The sequence below is a fragment of the Neovison vison genome, chromosome 7, assembly GCF_020171115.1.
Source record: "Neovison vison isolate M4711 chromosome 7, ASM_NN_V1, whole genome shotgun sequence".
NCBI lineage: Eukaryota > Metazoa > Chordata > Mammalia > Carnivora > Mustelidae > Neogale > Neogale vison.
Window position 1 is genome coordinate 147539411 of NC_058097.1, and position 16636 is coordinate 147556046.

Consider the following 16636-nt stretch of genomic DNA (forward strand, 5'->3'; position numbering starts at 1 on the left):
TTCATGGGTCAACCATGCTCAGAAAGCCATTTATTTTCTCTGTACTTTAGGAGGGAGAGTTGCTGGAAATCACAGTGTTTTAGGAGAGGAAGGGCAGGCAGGCAGGTTGGGATGTGGAAGCATTTCTTTGTAAGCATTTTGGGTAAACTGTCAGCTCAGGAGAAAGGGATCGGATCTCTAAAAGTTTCAGTCATTTATTTAAACTTTGTTTTTTTGGGACGCCTGCGTGGCTCAGTTGGTTAGGCAGCTGCCTTCGGCTCGGGTCATGATCCCAGCGTCCTGGGATCGAGTCCCACATCGGGCTCTTTGCTTGGCAGGGAGCCTGCTTCTCCCTCTGCCTTTGCCTGCCATTCTGTCTGCCTGTGCTTGCTCTCTCTCCCTCTCTCTCTAATAAATAAATAAAATCTTAAAAAAAAATTTATAAAAAAATAATAAACTTTGTTTTTTTAAGTATTTAGATTTTTCTAATTTTTTATTTGAAGTCATATATTCTTTTTCTTGAAAAGCGGTCCCAAATTGTATAAGTTCGAAGGACCACAAAACCCAGATTCTCTTGGTTCCTAATGTGAATGCACAGGCTAGCCAAGGTGGTCTGTCCTTTGCCAATAAAGCTACTGGGCCTTTTCTACAACTGCTCCCTCCATATGAGGGGACAGGTGATGACGGTGGTGGGAGAGAAGGAAGGGGAAGAGCACATCCTAGACTCCTAGACAGGAGCAGCAAGTCAGGAGAGAACTTGTTCCCGTAACTAAAAGGAGGCCAGGAAAGCAACCACCCATGAGACGACAGGAGAAGGCAGGGGCAGGCAGACCATGCCAAAGAGTGTGAATTTCATTCTGGCCACTGAAACCAGGGAGTGATTAAGATATAGTTAAAATTTAAAAGACCCCTCTGGCTACTGTGGGGAATGAACATGGAGTGGGGGGTGTTGGCAAGAGTGAAATTAGGAGACAAACCAGACTAGTGCCATCTGGGGCAAGAGAAGGTGATGCCCTGGACTGAAGCAGTCATGGCAGACATGGGTGGCAGTGGCTGGATTTGATATACACACTATGCAGACTGGATCTGGTGGGAGAGGAGAAGAGAAGGGAATCAAGGATCATGCCCCAGTGTGAGCATTTGCAGACAGGAAGAAGACAGTTTCAGATATGTCCAGGCTGAGGGGCCTGTGATACTCCATGGGAAAGCATCAAGCAGATCTCTGACTAGGCAGAATTGGCAAGAGAGATCTATGCTGAAAGTGTAACTTTGGGGGTCATCAGCACAGAAATGGTTTTCAAAGCTGAGGGAATGGATGAGATCACATGAGAAGGGAGTAGAGAGAGAAAAAGAGAGGAGGACCTAAGATGGGGCCAAGGAGAATTCCATATTTAATGATGGAAGTACAGGAGGAGGAACACCAAAAACAGAGAAGAACTGTAGAAGGGAGGAAAACCAGCGGAGGGTGGTGTTAAGGAAGACAAGAGAGGAGAGGCTTCGATGAAGGCCAAATGCCAGATGTGGAACAGAGTAGGATAAGGACAGAAAAGTGACATTTAGGTTTTGTAATATAGAGTTCCACAGGCATCCACTTAGATAAAAGGAATTTCAGTCTACTGACAGAACTGGAAATCATACTGAAGTAGTTAATGAGGAACTGGGAAAACAGAACATAAATAGACCTTTAGTAATTAAATCAGTAGTTAAAAATCTGTACTTCTTCCCTCAACAAATAAAAAAACACTAGGTTTTTGCTAAGTTCTATCAGATCTTCACAATAGTAGATAATTTTTATCTTACACAAACTATAAACTGTTCCAGAGAATACAAAAGAAAGGAAAGATCTCCATTTATTTTTTTAAGGCTTTTAAAACCTTGTTAGGATTATTAGATGAGAAAGAAAAATTCAAGATTAGCCTCATCTCAGTCCACAGAGGTAGATACTCTAAAAATTAGCAAACTGAATCTAATTCCCCATGTCCTCCATGCTTTTTGTTATGCTCCACAAATAAGTGAAACCATACGATAACTAATAACATAGGAAAAAAATCATTACACATCATGACCAAGTAGAGTACATCCCAGGAGGCAAAAATGATTTAGCATTAGAAAACGTATTAATACTTATTAACATATTAATATAGTAAAGGAGAACAAATACAGTGCTATCTCAATAGACTCAGAATATGCATCTGATAAAATTCAAAATACTCAGTGTATGTGTACATACACACACACACACACACCCAGGAATATTATTCAGCCTTAAAAAAGAATAAAAGCTTGCCATTTGCAATGATGTGGATGGAGCGTAAAATGCTAAGTGAAATAAGTCAGTTAGAGAAAGGCAAATATCATATGATCTCACTCACATGTGGAATTTAAGAAACAAAACAAATGAAGAAAGGGAAAAAAAAAAGAGAGTTAAACTGAGAAACACCTTTAACTATAAAGAACAAACTGATGGTTACCAGAGGGGAGGTAGGTGGGAAGATGGGTGGAAGAGCTGATGGGAATTAAGAGTACATTTATCCTGACAAGCACTGAGGAATGTACAGAACTGCTGAGTCACTATACTGCAGACCCAAAACTAATGCAACATTGTATGTTAACTATACTGGAATTAAAATTAAAAACAATTTTAAAAAATGGAAAAAAACCCCAAATACACACATTCATTATTTAAAAAAACAACACCTAGTGAGCTAGGAATAGAGAGAAATTTCCTTTTGCTAATCAAGAATATCTATCCAAACCTGCAATAAATATAGTATTTATGTGAAAAGTTAGAAGCAATTTCTCTCTCTTTTTTTTTTAAGGATTATTTATTTATTAGAGCAAGAGAGAGCAGCGGGGAGAGGGAGAAGCAGGCTCCCCACTGAGCAGAGGCAGATGCATTCTCTTTCAAGTCAGGAGTAAGACAAAGCTATTCACTATTGCTGCTCCTCTTTAATAATAAAATATAAGAAGAAAAAGTAACAAAAGTAAAAACAGAAAGGAAGAAACAATGCCATCATTCACTAAAATAGTATGATTGTATATACAGAAAAATCTAAGAGAATCTAAGACAAACTACTGTAATTAATGTTAGCAAGGTTACTAAATATATTCAAAATACAAAAGTCAGTGGTACTCCTGTATACTAATCACAAAAAAGTTGGATGCTATTAATAAAAAATTTTATAATAGCCACCAAAATGGCAAGCTATCTGGGACTAATAAAATATGTGTAAGACCTGTATGAAGAAAATCTTAAAACTTCATTGAGGTACGTTTAAAAAACAGAAAGGAAATGTAAAAAGAGATACAGGAGACCCCTGGGTGGCTCAGTCAGTTAGGGGTCTGCCTTTGGCTCAGGTCATAATCCCAGGGTCCTGGGATCGAGCCCCGCATCAGGCTCCCTGCTCATCGGGGAGTTCATTCACCCCTCTGCCTCTGCCCCTCCCTGGCTCACTCTATTTTTCTGCTCTCAAATAAATAAATAAATAAAATCTTTGAGGAAAAGATATCAAGTTCATAGTAAGGAAGACCTTTATTATAAAACTGTCAAATCATACAAATTCATAAGTCAAGGGAAGTCAAAAGAGTTTCGAAGAACCATAGGTAGGAGCCTCACTCTATCAGACATCAAGAAAATCGGGGATATCTTCCTTTTCTTGCTATGAAGGAACATGATTTAGGAGTAGCACTCCTGGCTTCTCTCCATCCTCTCACTCTCTCTGTGAGGACAAGGGCCTTTTCTGATGGATGAATTTAGAGTGAAAAATAAAACCTGGGTATTCTTGGCTTAGTCCCATCTTGTTTCCCACAGGAGTCTCTGACTGCTCTCCACGGTGTAGTCAAGGGCCTGCCTCTGTGGAAAAAACCGGGGATTCTCTAGTTCACAATGCAACTGTGAAGGGAAGATCTATTTTGAGTGACATTTCTGCAAGTCCTTTTTATTACGGATTTTAAGCCACATTTTCCAAGAGTCTTCATCAGTAGTGAAACTGACATCGTGACTTCTATTAGTCTGTCTCTTGTATCTCCTCTCTCAACTGGTCCCAAATTTAGGGGGGAAAGTATACTAGTTATTGGGTACCCTCAAATCTCAACATGACTTATAGAAATTACATCTTGTAATAGTTTAAAAATGTGGTATTAGCCCATAGATAGACAAATAAAACAAAGGAGCAGAACTGCGAGCCTGGGATCAGACTCACATATGTAAGTAAACTCGGTAGATGAAAGAGATGATATTACCAAATAGTGGACAAAAGTTAGAGTCTTCAATAAATAATACTGGGACAATTTGCTGTCTGGACTGAGCAAGGTTCATTTAGTGATTCATCAGGTGGTATTATGTGTGGCCTCTTTAAAAAATAATTTTAGGTTATTTATCATTTGCATTATTATAGCCTTTCATTAATTATATATCTTATTTCCAACTAGATCACAACCCCTTGAGGGGAGGGATAGAATCTTACATTTCCCGTTAACCCTCCAGAGTGCCTCTCACTGAGCTTCACACAGAGACAGCACTAAGTAAATGTCTGCTGGTCCATTATTATTTTACATTAAAACTCAATTCCTATCCCTCATGCCTCAGGGAATACAGGTCCACATCAGTATTAGGTATTTCTAATTATTTTGATATTCTGACTAGTAGGATTCTTTAAACAATTGTGCATTGACTTAACAGGAGTCCTATCTAAAAATCACACAACCAGAACACGCATTTTGAGGTTCAAAGAGGACAAAAATAAAAAATGTCAAAATAAAGGTCAAAGATGTCACTTTTTCATTATTCTCAAGGCCCATCCTTATGGCACAGAAGAAAATGAAACCAATCTTGTACCTTCCTCCCCACAAGTAATTTTTCTGTCTAACCTCTTATTTATTCTCACCACAAACTGGTGAGATGAGCAGGGCAGGGATTACAGATGAGGAAATTAAGTTTCTAAGAGGTTATACTTTAGGTTCACCCAGCAGGTTAGAGAAAGATGGCGGACGAGGAGCCAGTGTTCTTTAGAAGAAAATACGCTGTTCCCAGCTGTCTAGCTCTTGAGGCCTGATCTCCATTTACGTGATTGTCAGTTACTGCCCATCGCCCAAAAATTCAAACTTTGAGAATTACTCAATGGCTAGTACACACAGCTTTCCACTTATTTAAGTCAGATGAACCAATCTCACATTTTTGCAATAGACTTTTCCTTGCTCCTCCTCTTTTTCAAAGAGCCAGTCTATCTTTTTTTTTTTTTTTTAAGAATTTATTTATTTATTTGACAGAGAGAGATCACAAGTAGGCAGAGCAGCAGGCAGAGAGAGAGAGGAGGAAGCAGGCTCCCTGCTGAGCAGAGAGCCCAATGCGGGACTCGATCCCAGGACCCTGGGATCATGACCTGAGCCGAAGGCAGTGGCTTAACGAACTGAGCCACCCAGGCGCCCCAGAGCCAGTCTATCTTGACAAAGCATTTGCAAGCAGCAATTTGCGTTCATCAACAGGCATTGACATCAAATATAAGACACATTCTAGCATGTATCTCCTGGTCTCAGACTAGGTCCTGCCAAGCTGACTCTATTCACTGTCTGCTTTTTTCCCTTAACTCTCACAGCCACTGATCACGCTGTTATTTCTGTAGTTATGTCCTTCACCTGTTCTTTGAGGAAGTCCTAGTGGCTCCACATCTCCCTTTTGTGAATCACACTCAAGGATTCCGCACCCAGCTGACCTCCCAGTGTTCAAACAATATCCCTCGAGCCCACTCTCCTCCTGAGGATGCTTCACCCTGCTTAGCAAGACTGGGGGTTAGACCCACACATGAAAATGGCTGCCTTTCCTTTTCTTCAGGCATCTTTAAAGAAGGAAACACAGAAGGCAGGTGAAGAGCAATGGGAAACCAGGAAAGTTTCTCAGGATTATTATCCGCATTCCAGTTTCTGGGTGTCAGAGATAAAGGTACTCACCACCTGACCATTAGTCCATGTTCCATGAAGTTTTTCAGGTTAGGAAGGGTTTGCCTCAAGTCTGGAGTCCCTAGTCCGTGTTGATATCTTAGCTGCAAAGATGGAAAAATAGAATTAAAAGAAATTCTGCCAGATACGAGGCAATGTTTCCCAAACACGATCCATTCACTACATTTTTTTTTTCTTCTTTCGGACTCTAAAAGAGGAAATGTAAATATATGACCCCAACATCACTGACCACACTTTTGGGATGGTATTTAAAGGGAGTCTCTTGGGGCGCTTGATCGCCCAGTCAGTTAAGTGTGTGCCTTTGGCTCAGGTCATGATGTCACGGTCCTGGGCTCCCTGTTCAGTGAGGAGTCTGCTTCTTCTCTCCCCACCCTTGCACCCCTGCCAGCTCGTGTATGTGCTCCCTCTCAAATAAATAAACAAATAGATAAATAAAATTAAGGTAGCCTTTTCACCTCCTGCTCCCTTGTTTCCTAAAGCTGGAGAAGACAAAGAATGCCAACCTATGGAATCAGCATATTTCAAAGAGCCCCGTAGCATTGGCTAGCATCAGTTCCAGGGACATACACTGTAAAACCAGTATTTTATTTTATTTTTTTAAAAAACTTTTTTTATTTGGGAGAGAGAGAGAGAGACAGAGATAGTGAGAGAGAGCATGAGCGGGGAGGAGAGGGAGAAGCAGGCTCCCCACTGTGCAGGGAGCCCAATGCAGGGCTCGATCCCAGGACCCTGGGATCATGACCTGATACGAAGGCAGATGCTTAACGACTGAGCCATTCAGGCACCCTTCAGTATTTTGTTTTCGATACTGGACAGCTGGCATTACATACCCTGGGCACATTCAGCCCATCTTTCACTGACTCTTTCCTTTTGTGTAACAACCAAGGTTAAGGGTCATGCTGTGTCCATCTCTAATCCCCAACAGTGTCTGCCAGTGCCAGCACTCAGTTAATGCTTGCTAAACAAATAAATAGCAAGCCACTTTTGAGGACAATGTGCTCTGTTTTTCTCTTGGATTCCTAACTTTCCCTTTTGTCCAGAACTAGTACACAGAGCTATAGAGCTGATATGAGAGGCACTATGGCCTATGGATGGATCTGGTCTTAGTCTTACTTATTGCTGCTAGAGCTGATTTTCCAACCCTAGGTCCTTCTGCGTACCTAGGTAACTTGCTAAATGGTTCTCATGGTCTGTTCCTTGTCTCTGAACACCATTTGCTTCCTTAACTGGTCGTGACAGAGATCTGAAGTGAATATATGTGCATATTCATACCCATGCTCTCTCTCCCTCACACACACATCAAATACACAGTAAAGGTACAGTAGAAATGTATTTTTCAAATTACATATATGAAAAAAGTACCCTGTAAACTGTGTAATGCTGTGTAAACATAAAGGATAATCACTTGTGAAGTCTTACTTTTCCAGCACCTAAATTTAAAAGTGACAAAATCAGGGGCGCCTGGGTGGCTCAGTGGGTTAAAGCCTCTGCCTTCAGCTCAGGTCATGATCCTAGGGTTCTGGGATGGAGCCCCACATAGGGCCCTCTGCTCAGCAGGGAGCCTGCTTCCTCCTCTCTCTCTGCCTGCCTCTCTGCCTACTTGTGGTCTCTGTCTGTTGAATAAATAAATAAATAAATAAAATCTTAAAAAAAATTTTTTTTTAAAAAGTGACAAAATCAAACTTCTAAATATTTTCCCCTCTTAAAAAATAAAACCACTATGAACAACAAAAAAAATAGTTCTCTTTTGTTTGTATCTAGTACTGAACTGATTTTTTTTAAAGTGTGAGTGACACTTAGCTGAGAAGAGTTTACTCTTACTACCCTGAACTTTTAAAGGAAAACCCCCACACCTAATCAGATCTCTTGAATGGTCTGAATACACATATAAAGTAAGGAAAAAGGAAACACAGAATATTAAGGGTAAAAAGGCATTTTGAATATAATTTAAGCTAATCCTTTCCTTTTGTAGGTGGGGAAACTGAAGCCCAGAAAGGGGAAATAAATTCTCCAGGGCCAAGTGTTTCAATAACAAAGATATTATTAGCTACAGCCTCATTCTCACAACCTTGCTATTCCACCATCTACCCCAAAGTCTGGGAGGAAAATTGGTTGAAATACTTGAGAAGACAAAGGAAAAATATCCTTTTCCTTTTCCAAAGCTAGCTTGGTGACCTAAATCACCTCCTGAGATTTGCTGACCTTGAATTACAAGATCTACCCCATATTAAATGACATCATTTCTTAAATTAATATAAAAGCATTTTTCCATACATTGATAAAAGTAAAATGGCTGATATCCCAATGTGACATTCCTGAATTCATTGTTTCAATAAAAAAGTGAAATTGTTTACACATGGCATGGAAATTTCACCTGTGATTCATACTGAAAAATATTAAATATTAAAAAAAACCCTAACTCATACTGAAATAACACAAAGCTCTGTGTGCCTGAGCCAGTACATAGTCAACTGCCGCCCCAGGTTCCACAGTGGAAGGTTGGTGTTGCATTCTTTGCAGAGACCAGAATGAAAATTTTTCTTCAAGACTGATTTCAACCAAAAAAGGAAAATATGGGAAATTCGAGCCTCTACCTCTATATTTGCTATATTGCATTATCATTTTTATCATAGAATCATAGGAATAGGATATTATAGCTTAAAGAGATCCTGGAGATCATTTTTCCAACCTCCTTTCTTTCATATATGAAGAAATGAAGGCTCAGTAAGGCAAGTGTCCTGCCCAATGTCACAGAGCCGACAAAGGACAAAGTCAAGGCTGGAATTTTTAAAAATTTTTATTTATTTTTAAAATCCAAGTATAGTTAATACACATAAGCTGTATGATGAATGTTGAATCAATATAATCAACCCTGATGCAACATTCATCATGTAATGATTCAATAATTCTCAATTATTCAATTGATTCAATAATTACTCAGTGCTTATCACAGTAATTGTACTCTTAGTCCCCATCACCTATTTTACGCATCCCCCCTTCCCCTCCCCTCTTGAAAACATCAGTTTGTTTTCTATATCTCAGAGGCTGTTTTTTGGTCTCTTTTTTCCCCCTTACTTGTTTTGTTTCTTAAATTCCACATTTGAGTGAAATCACATTGTCTGACTGACTTATTTCACTTAGCATTATATCCTCTAAGTCTATGCATGTTGTTGCAAATGGCAAGACTTCATTCCTTTTTATGGCTGAGTAATATTCCAGAGTAATATTTTGTGTGTGTGTGTGTGTGTGTGTGTATCACATCTTCTTTAACCTTTCATCTATGGACGGACCCTTGAGCTGCTTTCAGATCTTGGCTATTATAAATAATGCTTCAATAAACAAATAAACATAGGGGTGCATATATCCTTTCAAGTTACTATTTTTGTTTTCTTTGGATAAATACCCAGTAGTGAATTTCTGGATCATAGGGTAGTTCTATTTTTAATTTTTTGAGGAGCTTCCACACTGTTTTCCACAGTGGTTGCACCAGTTTGCATTCCCACCAACAGTGCATGAGGGTTCTTTTTCTCCACATCCTCACCAACACCTGTTGTTCATGGTGTTTTTGATTTTATAAGGCTAGAATTTCTTTTCATTCTTTTTTTTTGTATATTTGAATTATCTTGAATTTTAAAGAATTTCTTAAATTTTAATTTTCGACATATAAAACCAAAAAATTCACAATACACATATATTACATTTTAAAAATAAAGTACACATACTATTTAATAAGCCCAAATTACTCCAAGGCTAATAATGAAAAAGCAAATTCTTTGCTCTTCAGTAGCAACTACTTTTAGCTGTTTCTTCTTTATCTTCATATTTCTAAGTAATATGATTATATTAATTTTCCTGTTCTTTCCTATTCTTCCTAGTTTTAGACATCATCTACTGTGTTCTATTACGAAAAATAAAAATTCAGCTTTTATATTACTCTTCTCTTACACAAATATTTTATCCCCTTACCCCTCCATAATCTATTGATTTTTTGTTAAAGAATATGAGGATAAACTCCCAGATAAACTTCTTTTTATCCTCAAGATATTCAATACCACATTTTTGTTAGATCAGTATTTCACGTGTCTCTTATTATACCTGCAGAGATATTGTGCACTGCCAAGCCTGCCTTTTTACTTATTCCTTACTCTATGCTCTATGAGGTACCTGATACTTCCTAAGTCCTTCTGGAGTCCTGTGGCTTGAATTGCAGTGCTGCTTGAAGGCTTTAGGTTTTGGTTTTCTCCATTCTGTCAACTCAGTTTAACACTCATTTATTTCTTTGCATTCTTCTAAAATTTTGTTGACTATCACTCATTCTTGTCTCTTCTGTTCTTTACATCCTCATGAGTTTGCAAATTTAAACTGTTTTATCTTTATTAGTAGTATTTCATTAGGGAGCAGACATAAAGGGGGATATTTAATTTGTTTATTATGCAGCATTTCAATAGTGGCTAACAAACTTCTTATACCTTTTACAGAGTACTCAATGGAGCTCTATTTTCTGTCTTTAAGTCTCTCTCTAGGCATCATCCATCTGGCCATATTCTATCCATTCTCAAAGAGCCAACACAAGTTCCATTTCCTGTAGGTGGTTCTCTGATTACTCCAGGACAAGGAAGCATTTTACATCTCTCCTCAAATCTCTTCCTACACCATGTTTGCATGTACTGTCTTTGGAAAGCCCTAACTAATTCAGTACGCACTTGATAAATATTTGTTAATAAGTTAAATCAATGGAATATGAGAGACAATGAGAGGCATCACGACAGCAATGAGCTTCAACGGAGATCTGTAAGTGACAGTGCTGTCACTTCCTAGTTGTCTGACTTTGGATGTCATTTTGCTTCTCTGAGGAGTTTCAGTTTCCTTACTTGTAAAATGGTGAACGTTATCTGCCTTGCAGAGCTGTTGTAATGTTTAAATAAGACAAAATATCTGGAGTATTCCAAACAATATCTGGTAAATAGTAAGTGCTCAATAAACTATACTTATTGACATTTTAATACATATATGCTCTATACGTTTTCATTATCAGAGCATCTACCACTAGGCTGGGCATAAAACTGGTATTCAATGATGGCTTATCACTTAACCAATTAGAATGAGAAATCAGAAAAGGGAAAAAAGAGACTTCAAGTCAAGGGGAAAAAAATCTTAACTATACTGTTTACTTTTTTAAATGCTAATGTTTACTCACTTACTAAGCTTCTGACTGCAAGCATTCCAAAGAGGCAGCAATGAACATAATACATGTCAGTATCTTTAAAACAACTGCACAGAGAAATGGAAAGACTGGGTATGTGACATGGATGGTCAGAAGATTTGGGGGACAGAGCTCTGCTGAATGATCATGAGTGAGGGCAAGCCACAGAATTATCAAACCTCTTTTTATAGCCCGGGAATCCTTTGTTCAAATGAAATATTATTTATAGCCCAAAGTGTAAAACAAACAGGGAACCGCTCTAACTGTAGGGAAGTGGTGGAGTAGAGTCAGAGAACAGGCAGGCATCCTGTCTTGCAGGTTAAACACTCCTAAACTACATCTTTAGGAGCCTTTCAAAGTTCTGTGAGTCTTCTTTTAAGTGCTCTAAAATTATAGGCTGGCACCATGCATCTAAGAATTTTAATATAAAAATATGGTTTGCGTGATGCGTGTTCACAATGTGAGCAAGGAAAGCACATTAGCCCAGTCAGTGCCATTTCTGATGGTGTCAGAAGTCAAACGTGGCTAAGAGGGTGTCTGGGCTTTATGTAGTCCCTTGAGGGGTGGGTGTTATGGAAGAGTCTATGGCAGGTACTTTTCTGGACACCTCCAGGGAAGTGTATAAAAATGAAAGGGGTAGGGTGGGGTTCAGTCTTTTTTTTATTTTACAACTTTTATTTATTTATTTGAGAGAGAGAGAGAGAGGAAAGGGAGAGGGAAAGGGACAAGCAGGCTCTGTGCTGAACACAGAGCCCAACATGGGGCTTGATTCCATGTCCCTAAGATCATGACTTGAGCTGAAATCAAGAGTCAGGTACTTAACCCACTGAGCCACCCAGGTGCCCCAGGGTTCAGTCTTACATGCTATACTATGTCAGGAAGAGCTGAGCCACTATTAAAATGTAAATACTTCAGGAAAGAAACAAATCTTAATTTTTATTAAATAATTCTTGAATTATTTAGGGGATGTATTAGTAGAAACAGGAAGAAACAGGAGTTAGGCTGAGGAAGAAAAGACAAGGACAGGACAAGGGGAGGAAGAAGTACATTTACTAAGTTCCTACACATTCTATTCTTTCATCCAACAAGTATTTATTTTGTGTCCACCAGGGTAGGCAGTGTGAATCAGCTCTGTCTCTGGAATGACAGGTCTGGACTCACAGTCTGCTCTCACCATGGAATGTATGTTAATCTTAAACAAGTGACATAACCAATCTATGCCTTGTCTATAGAACATGACCAGCACTGTTTGTCTCATCATATTGTTGTAAGAGTTCAGTTGGGATACTGACAGAGGATGGAAACTCCTGAGGCCTGATGTTTAGAGGGCAGTCATCAAAGCTGCTAAAGATCTGGAGCGCTAAGCTCAGGAGTTCAGCTTTTATCTTGTCAGCAGGGAGAATCTAGGACAGGGTTTTTTTTTTTTTTTTCCTCCCAATTTATTTATTTTCAGAAAGACAGTATTCACTATTTTTTTCACCACACCCAGTGCTCCATGCAAGCCGTGCCCTCTATAATACCCACCACCTGGTACCCCAACCTCCCACCCCCCCGCCACTTCAAACCCCTCAGACTGTTTTTCAGAGTCCATAGTCTCTCATGGTTCACCTCCCCTTCCAATTTACCCAAATTCCCTACTACTCTCTAACGCCCCTTGTCCTCCATGCTATTGGTTATGCTCCACAAATGAGTGAAACCATATGATAATTGACTCTCTCTGCTTGACTGATTTCACTCAGCATAATCTCTTCCAGTCCCATCCATGTTGCTACAAAAGTTGGATATTCGTCCTTTCTGATGGAGGCATAATACTCCATAGTGTATATGGACCACATCTTCCTTATCCATTCATCCGTTGAAGGGCATCTTGGTTCTTTCCATAGTTTGGCGACTGTGGCCATTGCTGCTATAAACATTGGGGTACAGATGGCCCTTCTTTTCACGACATCTGTATCTTTGGGGTAGGGACAGGGTTTTAAGCAGGAGACTGAACGAGGAAACAACTCCAGAAGCAGCTCTGAAGGAGAGGTGAAAAGTACTGAAGTACTCTTTCCTCTGATAAAATCTTACTTCATGTTCCATCCAAACCTGCCCTCACTAGCTACTATCAATACCACACTTCCCTAAAGAGCTTGTCTGCTCTCACTTCTGATTAGAGAAGGCAGATGCCAAGAAACCCAGGCAAATAAAATACTACTTTGGGTCTAACTGCCTCAAATTAGTCTCTGAAATAAACACCTTTTGAAACAACTTCCTACTGCACCACCACCCAAAGAGTCTAAGCAGTTTTTAAGTGGAATTTTGGTTTCAATTAGCTTGAATTTCAGCTTTACTTTGATTGGTTTAGAACTCCATGGGAGCAATTAAGCTTTTGTGCAACTGTAGAGTAAGCTAGTAGGTGAAAACTATACATACATGATAAATTAGATGGGGAAGTGGGAAGAAGCAATGTTTGGTGGTTTCCCTGGAAAAATGAACAAATGCTATTGTCTATTAGCAAAAGAAAATCCCTATACTTAAATAACCAGGAAGATGTGGCTTTATAGTTACTAGAACAAGCACAAGGAAAGAAAACTAGGGAAAAGAATACATTTAGACCTCAGCAGATAATCATAACCATGTCAATTCCATTAAATATCTTTCTCTATTTTCCTCTCCCACACCATCTCCTTGTATAAAAATACACTATTTCTCCAAAGCCACATCTTGGTTTCATCTCAAATCACTATACATTCACTGTGTGTTTCACCAAATTAAGACTGACCAACTATGACTTTAGAGCCTTTGTAGCTGAAATTAACTAGTTGCTACAGTTGATAAATGGTGCTCCACTGACTAGGTAAGACCATTTGCAGCTCTGTAGACCATATTTTAAAATAAAGTGTGATTGAACTTCTAAGGAATAAATGCTGAGTTCTTGTACTCAGTGAGCATCTGCTTATTGAGCTAAGAGACCTAATTTAATATCAAAGTGCTCAATTTTATTTTTATTTTTTAAACACACAATTTTTCCAGGCCAGGAAGGACTCTAGGGATTCAGGAATCATTTTGTCATTTAGGTTTTGGCAGGAGAAATTCAGTTTAGACAACGGACACAGGCACGCACATGCGCACGCGCGCGCACACACGCCCATACTCTTCCAAACTATATTCATCTACACAAGGCCACTTACTGCGTGGCTTATTAGTTCCATATGGGACTTGAGCTAAGCTGCATAATATGTTTGATACAAACCGTCTGTTACCGTGAGGGAATGTGGATTAATACAATGCTTCAATAAAGGTTACTAAAAGATCAACACTTTCGTGATGGGATTACAATGAATTTGACTACAAAGAGAACTGGTCTATAGGAACTGAAAAAATAAGAAATTAAAAATGTACATATGCATCAAAGACTTAATCTTAATTCTGGAGTTCTGGCTTATGTAGTCAAAAATCTCTATTGGACTAGTTACCAATATTTCAATTCATTTTTAAATCCTAAGGTTTCACTGACATGAAAAGAACTACATGAGGAGCTTAAAAAAAAGGGTACCACCATGTCAAAAATAAAACCTGCTTTCTTAGAAGAAACTACAACTCTTTCAAAGATATGGAAAAGCTACTTAAAGAATATTTAATATGAGTAATAATATTGTTTCTTACAGTGAGTCACTGCAATATATACCTCTAAGGAAAATTATAAAAACCTGATTATGGGCCTCTGGTTGCGAGTACAACCTAAGTGCTTTTCCATCCCCATCTACAAACCATGCCAGTTCTTTTCCAAAATAGGTATGTTTTAATATAAACACTGGACACAACTGACCTCAGGCTTCAGAAAAGCCCAAAAGTCAAGTCTAAGAAATGGACACGCTTCTTCTATTCCTCCTCCCAATTATACTATCAACTACTGTTAGAGTCAAGGGATTCATATTATAGCTGAATGGCATCTTTGATAGCATCAGCCCACCTGCTTTAGTGACACTGTATGGGAAGTACAAGGTTATGCCACCTTTCTAAGGTTGAATGGGTTGAGTCTAAGGAGCATAATCTAGGTGTGCAGAGTTCTAACAGGTTCTTTTCTTTATATCACATGTTGTATTTATGAAGTGCAGGTTATATCTGAGCCAAACTTATCATTGTAAAATCTGTCATATTAAAAGTACTTCAATTAAGATAGTCTTTTGCTTCAGAGAGTTATGTTGCCAGAAAAGAGCTAGAAGCACTACCACACTGATAAAACTCCGGGGTCAACCTCATCTGTAAGTGTGGTCTTGGTCGTTGCTAAAGAGGGTCAGCAAAGCACACACTGCAGATGGCCAGGCGAGGCGGAGTGGGTCATCTGTCAAGGCAGGCAGATCATACCCTTGACAGCAACTGCAATCAGCTTTAATTAATGATCATCAAAGAAAGGTCATGTTCTCTGGACGCTAAAGGCTATGTGAGTGGACAAACTTTACAGGATCCATTGGAGCAGACATTCACACTGTCAGACCAAGCTTCCTGCCCTCAATGTTAACAATCCTGTGCGTCCTGATTTACCCCAAACTACCTTGTATTGACCTTTGACCAACCTGGATTCCTGATTCCCTTGGCAGCTATACCTTGTTCCCTAAACAGTTCAAACTCAGCATTTCTGCTTCCAGTTCACTGACTTTGATGCCATGTTGGTGCAAAGAGCTACACTGGACCAAGAAGATCACAGTCTAATCAGGTAGAAACTGTTTTCTAGAATGTCTTATAAATGGAATCACAGAATATGTGGCCTCTTGTGTTTGTCTTCCTTCATTTATGTTTTTGAGACTTACCCATGTTGTATGCAGATCCTTTTTACTGTAGTCCCTTGTAGGGACAGGCCACCAATTGTTTATCTAGACACCAGCTGACGGACATTTGGGTTGTTTCGTGTTCGGGCTATTATGAATTAAGGTGCAATAAACACTTGGGCACAGGTTTTTGTTTGGACTTGTAATTTTATTCCTCTTGGACTAATACTTAGGAATGGAATTTCTGGACTGAATGGAAGATATATGCTTAGCTGTATTTTTAAAATGCCAAACTGTTACCTGGAGCAGCTATCCAGTTTGCATTCCCACCAGCCATGTCTGAGTGTTTCAGCCGCTCTATGACATCATCAGGATCTGATCCTGGTCTGTCAGTTTTAAAATTTTTGGCCATTCTAGTAAGTGGGTAGTAGTATCTCACTATGCATTTAATCTGAATTTCCCAAATCAATAATACAATTGAGCATTTTTTCATATGCTTTTCTTGCCACCTGTGTATCTTCTTCTGGCCCACTTAGAGTTTCTCTAAGCTACTTCTCATGAATACCTAATATATCTGATTAAAACCCTCTGATTCATCATAAGACCTTCTAACCAATCATCTTCTAGTGAATACCATTTCTACTTAATCTAGCTAGAGAAGATTCTGTTTACAACAATGCCACAATCCTATTCACAGTAAGGAGCCACAAGGAGTTCTTACATGTATAAAAGTAAAAAACGAAAATGC

At 39.0% G+C, this 16636-nt stretch overlaps 1 protein-coding gene across 1 annotated transcript in view; it reads right to left on the reverse strand.

Moving 5' to 3' along the window:
- Nucleotides 1-16636, reverse strand: part of UVRAG (UV radiation resistance associated) — a 305816-nt gene that overhangs the window by 19747 nt on the left and 269433 nt on the right. Inside the window, exon 14 of the mRNA XM_044258508.1 lies at nucleotides 5926-6017. Coding sequence (XP_044114443.1) covers nucleotides 5926-6017 — 92 coding nt within the window. The remainder of the gene's footprint in view (nucleotides 1-5925; nucleotides 6018-16636) is intronic.